This window comes from Ammospiza caudacuta, chromosome 1 (assembly GCF_027887145.1).
Source record: "Ammospiza caudacuta isolate bAmmCau1 chromosome 1, bAmmCau1.pri, whole genome shotgun sequence".
NCBI classification, from domain to species: domain Eukaryota; kingdom Metazoa; phylum Chordata; class Aves; order Passeriformes; family Passerellidae; genus Ammospiza; species Ammospiza caudacuta.
In genome coordinates, this window is record NC_080593.1 from 10,504,338 (window position 1) to 10,522,009 (window position 17,672).

Below are 17,672 nucleotides of genomic sequence, written 5' to 3' on the forward strand. Positions count from 1 at the left end.
ACAGAGACACACACAGGAGGGGATGGACTCTCTGGTCCATGAGAGACACCACAAAAGGCTCCATCCTCTGTCCCTGCTTGGTGTGGCTGCCAGGGCAGGGATTGCCCCACAAGGTGCCACCTCCTCCCCCACATGTACTCCCCTCTCTCTGGCCCCATCAGCAGCACACCACTGCCAGGCTCCTCCCTGTGCCCATCCCCATTCCAGGTATAGAGAAAGATATGTATCTTTTAGAGAAAAAAAACCCATGACAGATGGTGGTGCCTCTACAGCAGAGGCATCACAGCTTCCTTTGCTCTCACTGCATTATTATATTGTACTCCAGACAGACACCTCTACTTCTGACAGATAACTGGGCAATCCAGTTTTGAGCAAGCTGTGATGAATCAAAAATAGCTGCTGGCCATGGAGATGGTGCCACACACAACATATGGGATCACTTGGCTCTGCTCTGGCTGAGTGCCATTCTTGTGCCCCTCTAGGTTACATAAAGCTGCATATTCCTCAGTGAAGCTAGGGGCTGCTTTTCTTTAACATTTGTGTCTAACAGCTGCTGAATTAAAAAGTGAAATATTAACTTAGCCACATCTTCAGCATGGCCATGACCCACTGAATCAGGAAGAAAACTGCATCGTTGTACACAATTTTTAAAAAACATAAATAATGGAATTTTTGTGCAAAACTTTTAAAATTTTTATTCTCTGATTCCTCTTCAGTCCATTATGGTGTTATTGACTACTATTATCTGAAATAGCATAAAGATGTAAACACTTATTTGTTCACAGCTTTATATATAACATCTCAGAGAAGGCTGTTAGGTTTGTGACATTAAAAACTGAAACCAGAAAAGAACAAAAAGAGCAAAACCAGAAGAAAACTATAGTGAATTACAGTATGAAATCTATTTACACACATTAATCTATACAACATCATAATCTGTACATTTTGTAAAAAATAATCACATTCATTTACATCATCTTAAATTTTTACCATACATGACAGATATAAAGTTATAACAAAGATGACAAAAGAGAAATTTGAAGTAATACTCATACATACATATTTTGTGCCAGGACAAAAAAAGCTGTGGGTAATCATAAACTTATTACAGTGCTTTGGGACATAGAGGGGTTTGGGACATTTCAGTCACCTTTTAAATCTGACAATAGAAATATTCCTGAATTACAACCTGCTATTCTTGGGCAGAACCGGGTTCAACAGAGTGGTAAAACCATATCACAGAATGCTCCTTTTAAATGTTATCCTGATGCATTCCTGTAACATACATCTTCAAACACTTTTTAATTTTAGTATTTTTTCAGCAACAGAATAGCACTGCATCCTAACTTCTGTATTTGGTCATGTCAGGGTAGCACTGACAGCCCACAGCTGATAGAGGCACTCATGGTTACATGAAGGTACTTCTGTTGGCAAAGGTATTTCCTAATCACTAAGCACAGACAGAAATTGTTCAGATGATGACCCTTACACACATAGCAGCAGACACACAGTCTGCACGTTACTTGCCAGTTTTTTCTTTTTGTCAGACATATTTAGGTCTTGATTTCTCCTTAAGGATGTCTGAAAAAAATCTGAATAGGACTTTATCCCAAATCACTTTGCTGAACTGGGCAAATTCACAGTTAACAGAAGATGATTTTTAGAAAAATAGAGGACAAATGATGCAGATGATTCATCTTAGTCTTTGCACATGGACTGTGTGACACGTGCACCTGGCAATGCCTTATTTCATCAATCTGCCCCAGACAGAGTCTCTGGTTTGCTGAGGGTCTGTGCTGGTTGCTTTCCCCTCTGGCATGTTAAAAGCAAAGGGAAGCCTAGGGGTGAATCAGGACACGAAGCAGATGCTACAGAGTGGGGTAGGATGGCTCCAACCTGACTGAAGAAGGTTTTTTGTAATGCTATTTGCCACCAATTACCTATTGCTGCTACAGTACACTCCATCACAAGCTTAGATAGGGTATTCTTCTGCTGGCTACCTGCAGTACAATATAAAGAAATTTTGGGTACTGCAAAGCACTTTATTTTAGCATATGGCCCCTCCTACAAAAAGCAAAACCAAACACCTTACCCAAAAAACCAAACATTTGTTGGAAGCTGAGGCCAGGCAAAACACAATGGGACACAAACCTGTGAGCTTTATCATGGCAGGCAGGGACACCTGAGCCAATGAACTGTGGGATCCTCCTCTGCCTGACCTTTTGAATTACACTGCACATTTCTCAGAGGATAACTTTGGCCAACCCAAGGCAATTGGCTTAAAGAGAAGTATCTGTGTAAGATTACCCTGACAGTTTAATGATCTCCTCTGGAGGGATACATCTTACCTGATTCTATCTCTGGAGTGAGAAATGTAAGTAATAGCCAGCTACCCCAGCTCATTTTATAGTTAGTCAGAGAAAACTGGGTCCAGCTTACCTGCCTCAGATGCCCAACTGAACATGGAAGGAACCATCTTCAACTAGTGCCTATTTCTCTATCCTGACTGTGAAAGGCACTTTAAAAGTGTCTTTAACTCAGAGACAAACATGCAGCTTTTAGACAACAAAATCAGGGCAGATGAATTTCACCTGAGTTTATCAAGCACCCAGCTGAAATTGATTCTGCAGAGGAAAATTTAAGTCAATGTCCATATATGTATTTTTTAATTGTGTTAAAAGTGGAGAGCAAGCTGTCACTGTGTTCTTCAGGCATTAGCAGCAGGTAATGCTGACAGAAATCACTCAGAATTAATGGTGCCTCCAGGGGAGGTAAAGCACAACAATTATCCAAGGTCCTGGGAGTGAACCATATTACCATTCTTGTTCAGTAAGTACAAGCTGTGCTTCTGGCTTTTCCGTGGGGATGGACAAAAACCCCCAGGTTTCCTGCCTTGAATACTTTACAACTCAGTTTGGACTCTGAAGCAAGCAAAGGGGAAATAACAGTAAAGGAATAAAGAAAAGGGAAGGTTACACTTCTCTTGCAGCCTCTACTTCCTCCCCTGCTGCTGCTAGGACTGAGTGAGAATTAGGATTAGGGATGACAGAAGGCCAAATGATTTCATTGCAATGTTTTTTGACTCTAAAGAGTCAACACAGCATAGAGCAAGAGCATTTAAACCCACGCTTCTCAGCAAAATGCAATGAGAGACAAAGCCATGAGAAGCTGTCTTGTTATGGGTGTTGTAAAGATGAAAAACCCTGATCAAACACTTCCAGATTTGTCAAACTACTCTTCACCTTTTACTGACATTTTTATATCTGTCCATGAAAAGGCAGCTGCCAAACTGGTGATGATAGGGTTAACGCTGTAACTTTGCCTAAAATTATTTGGAAATCAGAAATTTTCTGATAGTAAAAACAAATGAGTGCAGTTCCCTCTGTGTCTTAACTGCCATGATAGTGCTCGAACAAAGCATTATGAAGTGAAACTGCCTCACAAAATAGTATTTAGATTATCTGCATTTATATTATTAATAAAGGAATGACGTTCTCCAAAGTACTGAACTTTTCACTGGTATTAAAGAAAAATATATACAGCACCTCTCTCTCCTGTGTCCCATTTTTTGCATGTCCACACTGTCCTTTACAAACTTAGTGGTACCTCTATGTTCTTCCACTGCAAAATTCTCTGTGGCATTTCACCCTACATGAAAAATAGAATCAAGCCCAAATGCATTTGCACCCTGTTAAAGGAAACAATGCTGGTTTGTTGCAGTATAAAATGTATTTTCTTATTAAGGCTTTTCTTTTTTTATAACCCAGAAATAATTAAAATGCAGATTTTTTTCATGCTCACCTAATTAGAACAAAGGCAGTTTTCTCTAAGATACAATGTGTTATAAACACACATAATTGGTGATGCATCATGCAGAACAGACTGATGGAAATGATTGCCTGAAACATCCATTTCTGTGCTATCATTCTGTCTGTGTGTCAACTCGCTCACATAACCTCATTTGAGCACAAAGATGAGCACACTTGAATGCCTGTCACATGTGCCTTTCTACCCCAGAAATTAAGGGGAAAAAGAACATCCTGCACATCTCATCTCAGGGAACTGAGCAGTCCCAACGCCACTGCAGACAAAGAACCCTAATGTGCACAGATGTGTTTAATTTAGGTGTAAAAGCAGCTCCCACTGCTCCAGTGGGTCTTCATATATTTTCAGGTAAGAGCTTGTGATAAGTTTCTCAAGAGATCCAGGAAACATACTAAATTTCAGCAATGTTTCCTCAGTCTAAAGTCTTTGGGAATATATTGAGTTTAAATAGATGTGTGGGGGAACACCTTTAGACCCCATGAGAATGTTCTTGGGCTTCCACCCAGAATCTCATAGTTACTCTGCCAAACAGAAAACTTTATGAATGATCTGAAAGTGATCCATAGCTCCTCTAAATTCACCTTTTGTAAGTAACAATTCTTTGAGTGATTGCTGTTTAACTCAAATTATACCTGCTGATATCATGTAACATTCACCAGGTTCTGCAGTCATGTGGACCATGGGGCTCTTTCTGTCTTTGGTCTGACAAAACTTTGTGTGACTCCATGGCAATCCCATTAAAACAAATTGTGTTTGACTGATAAATAGCTGGATTAAATCAGACCGAGAACTGAAATACACTGAGACAGCTGCTGACAATATTCCCAGTACTGGTAATACTTTCAGGGATGTACAAATATGCCTGCCAAGGGATGCCCTTGCTGCTGCTCTTCCCTTTATCTGACAAGAGCAGGGACCTTGGATCCTGCTGGCTCCATAAAACCTGTTATCTGAAATATGAGGGCAATGGTTTGTATGGAGGTACTCATGCAAATACAGATTATTCCCACTTGAAATGTCGGGTGGACATGGTTAAATGTTGGCATGGGAAGAGAACATCACTGGTTTATTTCTTTTAAAGAGAGGAAATGTTATGTATGTTTTCATAAGACTGTCAGTTCTCTGCCTTTTTTTTTTCAAACATGGCTACATAAGAGGCTTGGCATTGTTGAAAATTCCTTCTTTATGCCTTTTATGGTAATTTTTAGGGATTCTGTCTAATTTTTTTTTCCGGCGTCATGGCCATGACTAAATTTTAAATAATTTCAGATAGATATAGAACTGAATAAACTTAAAAGAATTTACATTTTTTGTTAAATGTGAATTGTAACTTCACTGCAATATTCCTTGTGTTTTTCAGCCAAATATGTAGCTCCTAGAGGCAGAGTTCAATGACAACACTGTAAAAAATGATATTTTCAATGTGTAATGAGATATCCAAGGCTGTTTTATCTATGCCAGGCTGCTTTAGCAATAAAACATACCTCTTCAGAAAACTGCTCCATGAAAGATCAACACAAATCTCTGACTTTAAACAGAAGATAACAACTGAGAACTGAGAATATTCAGAAGTAATATAGTAGTTTTTTCTGTATGGCCTGTAATGTAGCCCTACACTCTGCACCCAAACATCAAACCAGGCACTTTTGAAAGTAACAACAGGATTGGAATCAAACTCTGTAGAAAGTAACCTCTGAAATGTGTACCATGAGCCTAGAAGTACTACCTTTTTCCCTCTCTTGTAAATCATGTTAATGATTTCCTGGATTAGCACACTGAACTCCCAGTGTGGTTAATTATGGTCTTAGATTTTTTATTTAATTTTATTTTCCATAATTAGAAAAGAATTTCCTAATCATCAAGGCAATGTTTCCTTAAGTATAAATAAAGTGTACAAAATTTTCTTGTTTCCCATCTTAACCCTTACATGTGCCAAAGAAATCTGCATTGAGCAGGATACCCTGCATAGATCTTGTAGCCACTTTGGAAGGTAAAGGGACCTTTATGGAAAATGAATTTTTGAATTGTTGCTGCTAGTAAACTGCAAGAGAACATCAGAATTAATATGATACCATTTGAACAAAACAGAAAGCATCCATGGGGCAGGATTCTCCATTAATAATAGGTTGGCAGCACAAACCAATTCTCCAAATACCAACATGTAGAAAAGCAAAGCACTAAACTGTACATGTTAAAAAATATCACATCAAGCTGCATAATGAATGATATATCCCACAGTTTTTCATATTTTGGGGGACCTAGCTCATTTATATCATGGTGGTCTCTGTCTGCATAAATGAGTGAGCTCTTGAATTCCTGTGGAGCTGGGAAACACTTTCTGATCCATTTCGGGAAATGGACGAGTGCAGTCTGTAGTCTCTGCCTGCAGTCTGCTTCCAGCACAAGCTCCTCCACTTTCTTTTCAGCTCCCCCTGCACCTGTGCTCAAAAGAAAATGCACAATATGAGCTGAAAATTTTCTTCTATGTGAGGAAATCCTCCATGTCACATGGGGATCTCTAGGAACAGAATCATAGAATGGTTTGGATTGGTACAAACTTTTAAAGATTCTGGAGTTCTACCCCCTTCCATGGGCAGGGACACCTTCCAGCAGACCAGGCTGCTCAGAGCACCATCCAGCCTGGCCTTGGGATGGGGCTACCACAGCTTCTCTGGGTAACCTGTTACAGGGTCTCCACCACCCTTATAGAAAAGATTTTTTCCTTCCTAAATCTACCAATATCAGTTTAAAAATGTCCTGACACTACATGCCCTGCTAAGAAGTTTTTTGCCATCTTCCTTATAATCTCCCCTTTATGTACTCCAAGGTGCTACAAAGTCCCCCCCTCATTCTCCTTTCCCGGCTGAGCAACCCCTACTCTCTCAGCCTGTTTTCATAGGTGTTCCAGGTGTTTGTTTATAGTGGCCAGAGGTGTTCCAGCCTTCTGATAATTTTTGTGGCCTCCTCTGGACCTGGTCTAACACATCCATGTCTTTCTCGCACTGGTGACAATTCACCTCTCTTGACCTTTAATGCTGGATAGAGGTTCAGCATTAACTTTTTGGGCTACAAGTGCACATTGCCAGCTCATGGTCCAGCCTTCATCCCCTAGTTCTTTTCTGTTGGATGGCTCTGTTGGATCCCTCAGTCAGCCCTGCACAGACCCAGGTGCAGGACCTTGAACTTGGCCTTGTTGAACCTCTCAAGGTTCTTTCCCCCTCTCACAAGCCTGTCATGGTCCCTCTGGATAGCATCCCTTCCCTCTACAGTATCCTTTTACAAAGGTCACATAACTGAGGCAAAGACTGCCTACACTGTGTGTGAAGAGGTGCCCTAAGGTCACATTCAAAAATGAATTTTGTATCACTTGTGCTGCAACATTAGGTTTTGGTATCGAGCTATTTATCTCATGTACTTGAAGCATAGAATCAAATGATTAGCCCAGAATCAGGCATCTCATGAATATCAAAGACCAGAACAGCACTCAGGAGAGCTAAATGTTAATTGTCTGTGCAGGTGTCTTCTTCAGACAGATTCCTTCTGTCAGACACTGCATAGGGACTGAAATCAAAAGGAATTCTTGCATATTTCTCAGTTGAGGCTATGAAACCCACGATGTGCTGAGCACTTCTGAAAATCTGTTCTGAGGTTTAGATACTGACAGAACATTACCCCTAAATATTTACTAAATGGTATTTTCAGATGAATTTTCAGACATGTTGCAGCTCACTTGCACATTGCTTCTAACAGAGCTACATCAGATCACATCAGGAGAAGACACTAACACCTCATTCTGCAAGGAATTCAATTTTAAATAGCTCTTAAAGCTCTTCCCCCAGCTTCACTCATTTTTCCTGTTGTATAAAAACGGTCACAAATATATTCCACTAATAGGAATGCAGACATCCTCTAAAACAGTTTTGTGTATCAGAGCAGAATTATGGGGGCACTCATACACTTACTAAAACCAATATTTAACATTCTCAGTAGGAAAGATGAGACTTACTTCACTGTTCAAAAAACAATACAGGACTGCAACAATCAACCCCTGGAAAGAGACAATAGTCCTTAGTTAGTAGGCAGCACTCACCTAGGTCAGTAAAATTTCTTTTGATTAAAAACCTTAAAATTTACCTGAAAAGATCCCAAACACAACTCAAAGATTATTTTATAATTGTTGGAGCTGCGGTCAGGAAACAGAGCAAACACTGTGTAGTGAACTCCAAATAAAGGAATCAGCAGCAAGGTGGACTTTGCAAGTCTCCTGGGTAAAGGAAAGAGACAAAGCTGCAATTTAATGATGAGCTCCTGTTTTAGTGAGATGAATGTGTAACTGTAGGGTTAGTCTGTACATTGCACATGCACAGTATGCAAACAGCACCTGGGAAATGTAATCCAGAATCAGCCCAACTAAGAGATTTTCATGAGCCTCAAACACTAAAACTTCATAGCTTTACTGATGGTGTTAAGCTCACGAAATTAAATAATTTTCAATGTTGTCAATTACATAAAAAAATTTAGCAGAAGACACTACTTACTGAAGTTAAGGAAACAGAACTTTAAATTATTAAGCAGAACTGCTCTGACAAAGCTCATGAAACTACTGGAATGATAAATTGCTACTTTTACCTTATCTGTCATTTATTTCACTCTAATAACATCAGTTATATATAATATACAGGGCCAGCCATGGACAATTTTGGATGTCTGGCATCAGATAAAATTTGAGAAGTTATAATGTTGAGTTCCATAATTCATCACTGTATTGATGAATATAACTTGATTCAACAATGCAAGGATGCTGTTGTGAATTCACCTATTTTAACAGAAAAGTTAAGGTATTTCAAGTAGTTTTATTTTTTCTGTGTCAGTCTTCATGGCCTTGCTTTGTTTATAATGGCCCAGGGGCTGCATCTATTTATGTGGAAATAATTTCTGACAGCAAAGCTTCTCAAAAATAGCAAATCCCTCACATCTAAAAATGATACCAGAAGCAGGAAAAATAGGGATTCCTTAGCAGAAGGAATCATTTACTGCTGGAGGGGATGACACTGGCAGCAAATTTCCTGGTTTCCCAAAGGAAATGGAAAACTGATTTTATTTGGACTTAGCCTTGTCCACTGCAAGAGTAAAATAAACAACTAAAAGGATGGAACCAGCTACAAGCAGGTTCAGAGGAAGGGAATAAAAATGGTGACTTGCATGAATAGTATTAATTTTAGATTCATATTTCCCTTTCACTCCATGCTTGACTTAGTAATTTTTGTTTAGTTGATGCTACTTCCTCTATACTGCACTTATATTTTAGTAAAAGAAAGGGGAAAAACCCCATCCTTATTCTTCTCTGCATTTTAAAAAATGCATTTGCAATTTTATAAATGAGCCTCCCAGATCTTTTAATTTGCTCTGCAGATGCAGTTTCTTGAGGAGGTTAATCTACTTTCCCATGGGTATCAGCTAAAGACCAGAAATGCAAACTTAATCAGGCAATCAAATGCTAAAAGCAAAGAATTTACAGGGCTGAATAATGAAGGACAAAGTTGATAATAATGTGAATATTTCACATTATAAAGTGCTACAGTAAACTGTGGAAAATGGACTGAAAGTAAGGGAATGCCTAATTTTCAAAAAATAAAAAAATATCACATGGAAGCAATGAAAACTTTATGTCACAAGAAGTAAACTTGAGGGGATTTCCTGCCCATAGGTTGGCCATTGTGCTACATCATAATGTGGCAACTGCACAGTTCCATCTAGATTCAACAAGATCTCCCACATGTTTAGATAATTGAATCAGCAAACACAAAACAAGACCCCTTTAGCTCTGCAAAACAAACGCGCTTGACAGTACAGTTGTGTTGACTTTCCTGGGGCACATCAGAATTTTTCACTTTTTGCACCAAACGTCACATTGTCTGCAAACACATAAGGTCCTGCTTCTCTTGGCTTTAAGGATATTCTTTATTTCTGCATAGCATGTTTTGTCAGCTATTGGAACAGGAATTCAGTATTTTTAAATGAAGGGAAGGTGTTATCCAGGAGCACAGTGTCAAAGGCCACTCATATGGCTTTGGATTTTCAGTGTTCATGTGAGGTTTTGTCACTGAAGTATTATACTGACACCCTGAACTGTCAGTCTGTGTCTGGGCTTTAAAATAAAACCTTCTACAACAGACTTGATTGCAGATGATTACTTATCCAGCAGCTCTTATAATAAACAACAATAACCACAGATATGGCAATAAATAACAAAACAAATTTCAGCAATACATTTGAATTGTTCCCCAATATCCCTTGATTTTAAAGTGGAAACAAGAGATATTTTGGGATTTGATGCTCACACCAAAACACAAAAGAGGAAAGTCTGAACAGAAATCAAGTTGTTCTAAGCCAGAAACAACTGGTCTCCTCTAAAAAAGTAAAGATGCTATTTTAAATCAATATGAAACACTCTATTTAACTTTTAAATTTTTGGTAAAAATTTCAAAATTTCAAAAATTTCAGCTCTTAAAATATATGTAAGCATTTTAGAAATTAAAAAAAATGTTTTAAGGAGGTTGAAGGAAAATAATTTTAAAGGATTTTAAACATTTCTTATGTCAAAATTAAATGTTTATATGTCAAAAGGAAAATGTTACTTTCCATATATTTTGTATCAGCATACTCATTCATGGATTAAACTCAGATTCAAAATACCTTGTTGGTCTTTCTAAAATTAAGTATTTTTTATTGAATGAAGCATTTGATAAAAATATATTTATCTCCATTTCAGCATAATTGTATTTATTAAACAATATCCAAAAGTAGTTCTAAATTAAATATAATTATAGAAAGACAGCAGTTTTTGATTCTCAGCAGATGAAAACTTAAAGAGATTATTTTGCTTCTGTCTGTAATATCTAAAAATATGACTCACTTGTACTGTGACTGGTCATTTCCTCCAACATCTGGAGATCTTAACTTCTGCAGTAAGATTCTTATAATGCTAATGAAAAGTATAAAATTCACCTGCAAAGAAAACAAATATAATGATAATTTCTGAACTCTCCACTCAATCTGCAGCAAAAACAAATTCTTATCAAGTCAGACAGGAGCCAAGTCAGCATGGGAGTCGTGCACCTCCCTCCAGAGCCCCTCAGAGCCAAAGTTCTCGTGTTCTGCAGCGCAGCTTTTGCCATGTCCAGCAAACACTGCAAGCGCAGCACTGCTGCTCTGGCTGGCAAAAGTCTTTGAAAGCTCCAACTGTCAGAAGTGTCCTCCTTCCACTACTTCAGCTCAGGACAGGTTTCCCAGCAGGATGGGACCCTGGGTGTGGTTTTCTGCAATCAAGCACTAAATTGTCACATCACTAATTGTCCTAAGTTGTCACATGGATTCACAACTGGAAGCCCAGAGGCAGTTTTGACCCTCTCTTGCTCCTCACTTCAACTTTCAGTGTTTTCTGTCTGAATGAGGGTTAGAGAAGATTGCTGCACAGCTGATCTGTCTACTCCAACCAAGCACAAAAAGGGCTTCTCACAGGTATTTGACTGTTTTGGATATTGATGCTGACATTACAAATGAAGGAATCACAGAACAGCTGGGGTTGGAAGGGACCTCTGGAGATCATCCAGTCCATCTGAATCCCTGCAGCCTAATCCTCATGACAGCCCTCTAAGACAGAAGAGTAGCATTTCATTTTGTATTTTATTTCATATTTTAGTTTTCAGAAAGGCACTTGCATAAAAATCTAGAAAATTGAAGTATAAAATTCAGTATATCCTAAGTCTCACTCCCATTATTTATTCAGCCCTGACTTTCAGCTTCCTCTGGTCACCATCCCTTCTGGTGTTGGATTCTTGGTGTGGTCTAGAAAACTGCACCCTAAATACATGCTTAATGTCCATGCTGAAGTAAGGAACAGTTGGAATCCACACCTTCAGAGCTACAATGTGTGCTAAAAACTGCAACTCCAGCTACTTAAACAGCTGCATCAAATGCACACATCTTAGGATAAATTCATCTAGAGAAAAATTTATATCATGGTGAAAATGAGAATTTTCTTGTTTTAAACTAACTCCATCCCAAAGCACAAAATTAGGAGGTGGAGTACCTAACCAGACAGTGCCTGTCTCACTGCTATAAATCTCTGCTTCATGTATTGGTGGAACCCTTCCTTCTCCTAAAAATTTGGCTCCAAGCTTTTCAAGTTCAATGAATTTCTGTGTCTTCTATAAGATAACCTATAGAATTTGGGATACTAATAAATAAAACACAGTCGTGGCAACTGCATGTCCCTCTGTTTTTAACATTTTGTTTGAAATGACAGGTGAAGGGTAGTGAAAGGAACTGAGAGGGATGAAATAAAAATTTAGGAAAATTATATCTAATATATTAAAAAAAAAATAAAAAAGAAATGTTAGAAAATATAGGATTTTGCTGAACTTAATGTACAATTTTTTTGCAGGCAGATGATAACTTAGAGGCTTACCTATAAAGATAACAGACAGAAATCTGTTATTGCAGATTTTATCTGCAGACTTAATGCAGCTGAGTGCCCACAGCAGGGGATATTAACTTGCCATACACACCGGGGCCAGTATTAGTGGAGAAAGACAGAATTGGGGTAACAGCACATTCACTTGGAACAGCCACATCCAACTGAGTAACTCTGAAGTGTGTACAGCATGAAGTGTGAACCTCTGCCAAATGACTTCTCTCAAGCCAAATTCCCAGGAGGAAATGCCAGGGAGGGCTCTGACACACTGAATTAACTGAAGCCATTCCCACTGTGCAAGATGGTATCAGAACTTGCTCTCACAAAGCTGTTGGATAGATCAAACTTTGCTGCCTGACCACTACTCCACTTGACTTCTCTTCACTAAGGTCCAGCTGCAGTTCAGGTCTGCCAAGGCACCCTGGGATAACATCCTGGACTTCCCAAACTTCCAGGACTGCTTTGGAGCAGCACTGCCTTCTGGCACATGAAGTCTCAGATAATTGTTCAAACTGAGCATCCAGAGAACAGGGTTTCCTGTAAACACCAGGTGGTTTGTTTTGCTTTTATCTTCCAAAACATATTTTTCCTGACTCTGGATTGTTCCCCATTCTCCAGCTCCTTTGAGGTCCAAGTATTCCCTTCCTGCTGTAGTTCTCTTTCATGCTCATTTCTTCATAACATAGAACATCTTTGAGGCCTTACTTTATTCATTTCACACATATGGCCTACTCTTCTTTCTCTTCAAATGCAGAATTCACACTGATAGTGATGACAGGAATTTCTCCCAGAATGATTTTCAGCAGGCACAGATTGAAAGACAAGCCCAAACTTAATGCAAACTTCTGAAATCTTGTGTAATCTAATAATGCCCTAGATCTTCTGCTTATAATTTAAAAAATGAGTCAAGTGTATCTAAATACATTAATTTTGCTCTCTGACTATTTTCAGAAATGGACATATAACCATAGTATATTGTGCCCAAAGTTAATTACACAATCATTACAGGAACATTATTACACTAGTCCAGTAAGTCTAATGAGTTCCAAACAAGAAAAGCCCTGGGAAACATTCTCAAATGGTATTATTTTGCAAATATTCATGTTCAATATATATTTTAGTAGGCTGCCAATTAAAGAAAGATATACACAGCCATAATTTTTTGACTAATATCAGATTCTCAATTGCAAGACTATCTATTTACACACAAAATCAAATCTGCAATTCATTGAGAAGTATAATTAGATTTTTCCTTCCTCCAAGCTCATAAACAGGAGAGATGTTAAAGAAAGAACAACACACAAATAAAAGCAACTGCTAATTTAATAGGAGGCAGATAAATTTTGAAGGCAACAAATTTTAATGGCCTTGGCATCTGTTTAACATTTCTCCTGCAGCACAATTTCTTTTCATTAAAACAGAATTCTTGCCTATCTGTAACTAGCAGTAAAGAATAATGGCTACATGCACTGCACAATGCTGAACAGATCTATAATTCATGCTTCAAATTTTACTTACTATAATAGAAATTAAAATTGGTATTCGTATAACCCACCAGGGACCACCATGCTCATTTGTATCCCAGCAGCTATAAAAAAAAAAAGAGGGAAAATCATGTTGACATTAATATCATCTGGCAAGCAAGACCTATGAGAAGTATTTCTTATAAACAAGTCAAAGCATACTAAAATATTGCCTGCTTTAGCCCAGAATCTGGCATTCAATCCCTTCCTGCTATTAATTTTATTCCCTTTGTTTTAATATGCACACTTGATTTCCTCACCAGGAGCACTGTGGCCAGGTGTGGATTTCTCAGCATAAGAAAGATGTGGCTCTGTTAGAGCGGGTCCAGAGGTGATCACCCAAAGGTGACCAGAGAGCTGAGGTACCTCTCCTGCAAAGGCAGGCTGAGAGTTGAGGTTGGTCAGACTGGAGAATACAAGGCTCCATGCAGAAATCATTGTGACCTTTCAGCACTCAAAGGGGGCTTATAAAAAAAGAGAAAATTACATTTTGACAGGGCAGGTAGTGATAGGACAAGGGAGAATGGTTTAAAAATGAAAGAGGAGAGATTTAGATGTCAGGAAGAAATTCTTTACTCAGAAAGTTACAGAATCATTTTGGTTGGAAAAGACCTCTGAGATCATTGAGTCCAACCTTTGACCAAGCACCACTGGACCATGGCACTGAGTGCCACATCCAGCCATTTCCTGAACTACTCCAAGAAAGCTGACTCCACCACCTCTGTGGGCAGCCCATTCCAATGCTTTACAACCCCTTCAGTGAAAAAATTCTTCCCAGTGTCCAAACTGAACCTGCCATGGCACAGCTTGAGACCGTTTCCTCTTGCCCTGTCACTGGCGGCCTGGGAGAAGAGACCGACCCCCACCTGGCTACAGCCTCTGTGCAGGCAGCTGTAGGGAGTGACAAGGTCTCCCCTGAGCCTTCTTTTCTTCAGACTAAAGATCCCCACCTCCCTCAGCTGCCCCTCACCAGACTTGTGCTCCAGACCCTTTACCAGCTCTGTTGCCCTTCTCTGGACACACTCCAGCACCTCAAAGTCTTTCCTGCAGTGAGTGGCCCAGAACTGGACACAGGTCCCAGGGTGTGGCCTCAGAGAAGCTGTGGATGTGCCATCCCTGGAAGTGCTCAAGTCCAGACTGGATGGGGCTCTGAGTAACCTGAGGTGGTATCACTGCCCATGGCAGGGAGGGCTGGAACAAACTGGTCTTCAAGGTCCCTCCCAACCCAATCCATTCTATGATTCTATGAAATCAGCTAAAACATCAAGCACACTGGGCTATACCATTAGACATCATGGAGGGTGTTGACCTTTGTGGGAACCAAGCTCAGATTCACTTTGTGTAAGGACACTTCTCCAGTGTACACTTAAAGCTGACCTCTGTGTAACAGGAGGAACTAAAGCAACCGACAGGTGTAACTGGAATTACATCATTTTGTGTGAGGCATGTAGGTTATAGATGCCTGGAACTTGTTTGTGAAAATGTGAGACTGAACCTGAAGTTCTGTCTGAAAAATTGAATATTTAATTTTCACCCTGGGCTCAGTAATTTTGGTCCAAATAGTCTTAAGTGCTCTGAAAGGTTAGTCAGATTAGAGATTAATTACCCTTTGGACTTCCTCTGTAATCATAATGACAAAGGAAAAAAGAGTTTGGCTTTGGTTTACACATTAGACATCCTGCAAAGAAAGCCTTGAAATTATGTAGGATATGATTTTTAAGTCTAATTGCAGAAAAAATTGAAAAATAATAGTTGGACAAAACTGGACTATGCAAACTGTTTTTCCACTAGTTAGGAATGTTCTCCCATTCCTTGGGAGCAGCAGGATCAAGTCTGATTTTCCTACAAAATTCTTGTCTCAGTTCCCCTTCACATGCCAGGAAGCTCTAATTAGCTTTAGCTTTACCTGGCTATGTGCATCTGACACACCCTTACATCACTTCCCTTTTGGGAATGTAATTTACCTGTACCCCAAGGTATCTACACTTCAATCTCCTGAGTTCCCAGTTAGCAAATGAGCATGGCCAGCGCCTTCCTGCACACGTTGCAGCACTGAGCCCAAGGACCCCACTGGTGTTTCAAACATTATTTTGACTTCCCAAGCAGATAGCTCCAGATGTGGGTGTGCCAAGGAGTAACAGCAGCCATAACTTATCCCTGCTCTCTCCTGCTCTCTGAGTTCTTCAAATAAACATCAAGCATAAAGCACAGTTGAAGAGCTCCCACACACCTGCCCTTTTATTGCCATCACTGAAATTTCAGTTCTGTGTTTGTCCCCTCCATAACAGCAAACCACCTTTGTGTGAGCAGCACCACACCCAAGGCAAGGATTGCACAGGCATGGGGGATTTAAACTTTCTCTCTCACACACACTCACCCAGTGTCCTCTAGAATGATCCGTGTCACTGTCCATGTAATAATGAATATCGTAGGAATTCCTGAAAAATGCCAAAGATGTTTAGAGAATGATCACAAAAATGCAACTCCACAGGGAAAAAAAAAGTTCAGCCTGCTACTAAGCAGTTATTCCCCAAATACACAACATATAGCAAACAGCTCAGTGAATGGAAGGAGAAGTCCATCTGATGAGCTACATGATTACATGTATACATCAGTAATGTATTACAAACAAAGACTGCAGGGAAGTGAGTTTTTTTCTCATAGAAATGCAGCCATAGTTACTAATACATTAAAAAAAAGCCTTTCTCAGGTTTCTTGCAAGGTGTCAGAGTGACTTACAGGGAAATAGATACAAGTTATGCATTCCCAATGCACCTCCAAGGACTGCAATATAAAATAAAAGTATAAATCATTTCATAAGGAACCTTGTCCACACACTGGTTTATTCCCATTTCCCAGCAACACCCAAATGTTTTATGACCACCTATTACTGGAAGTATTAAAGTGTTCCATATAAACATCATGGCACTTTCTGTAAATGAAAGGAATATATATATTTAAAACCAGATGGACAGTATTATTGGGCTTTTCAAAAAGGCAAATTGCATAGTATAGCTCATGGCTGTGCAGCTAAGCTTTAATTTTCCTCACAAATCAGGACACCTGAATTATATGTTTTGCAGTGGCAGCCCTTGCATCAGAGCAACCCCTGGGTGTGGTGCAGATGGCACAGGTGAAAGCTGACCAACACACACACACAGAGAAAAAAGAACATTTTTTGTTGGGGCAAGTTCTTACCCCATCCTATCAGCAGGTAGATGGTGAAGTGTCTGTTGGGGGAGAATATTAGCACAAGGAGGATGTGGAGGTAAAGTCCTTCTACCAAGAGCCAGTAAAAGTTTGCCATAACACCATACTGAAAAAACACCAGAATTGCCTTGCAGCCCACCTGAAATATGAGAAGAAGGATCAAATTTGTCACAGGAAAGATATACTATTATATATATATATATATAAAATATTATTTTTGTTACTACAGACAAAAATCTTAGCTGTCTTTGTAGTATCAATAAACCAGATCCAGTATAAATTTTTATCTTCAGTCAAGCAAATTGCAACATCGCAAATGTTACTGTATACATTAAAAGAAAGTTAATTATTAGAAATTATTTAGTTGTCTCTCATTGCTAATTCACTCAGAGAGCTTGAAAATTTCATAGGATAAATATAGAAAATATGGTGGTTATCAATAAATGCACATTTCCAACAGTTGGTTAGTGAATAGCTATAAAATTAAATTATCATCTACTAGGAGTCTAATAAATGTATTAAAACCTCACATGGCATCCTAACACAATAAAAATTAACAAAGAAACTACTTAATTATTTTTTTCAAAGCTAAATGTGAAACTGAGTGAAAAATATGACTTTATTTTATTAAGTTCCTA

General features: G+C 39.0%; 1 protein-coding gene across 1 annotated transcript in view; it reads right to left on the reverse strand.

The window, feature by feature from the left end:
* Positions 1–714: 714 nt before the first annotated feature.
* VIPR2 (vasoactive intestinal peptide receptor 2) overlaps positions 715–17,672 on the reverse strand; it is a 50,802-nt gene continuing 33,844 nt past the window's right edge. The window contains exons 7-13 of the mRNA XM_058807814.1: positions 17,023–17,173; positions 16,202–16,262; positions 13,820–13,889; positions 10,742–10,833; positions 7,960–8,089; positions 7,832–7,873; positions 715–6,263 (exon numbers count right to left, since the gene is read on the reverse strand). Of these exons, the coding sequence (XP_058663797.1) occupies positions 6,093–6,263; positions 7,832–7,873; positions 7,960–8,089; positions 10,742–10,833; positions 13,820–13,889; positions 16,202–16,262; positions 17,023–17,173 (717 nt within the window). The 3' untranslated portion in view covers positions 715–6,092. The remainder of the gene's footprint in view (positions 6,264–7,831; positions 7,874–7,959; positions 8,090–10,741; positions 10,834–13,819; positions 13,890–16,201; positions 16,263–17,022; positions 17,174–17,672) is intronic.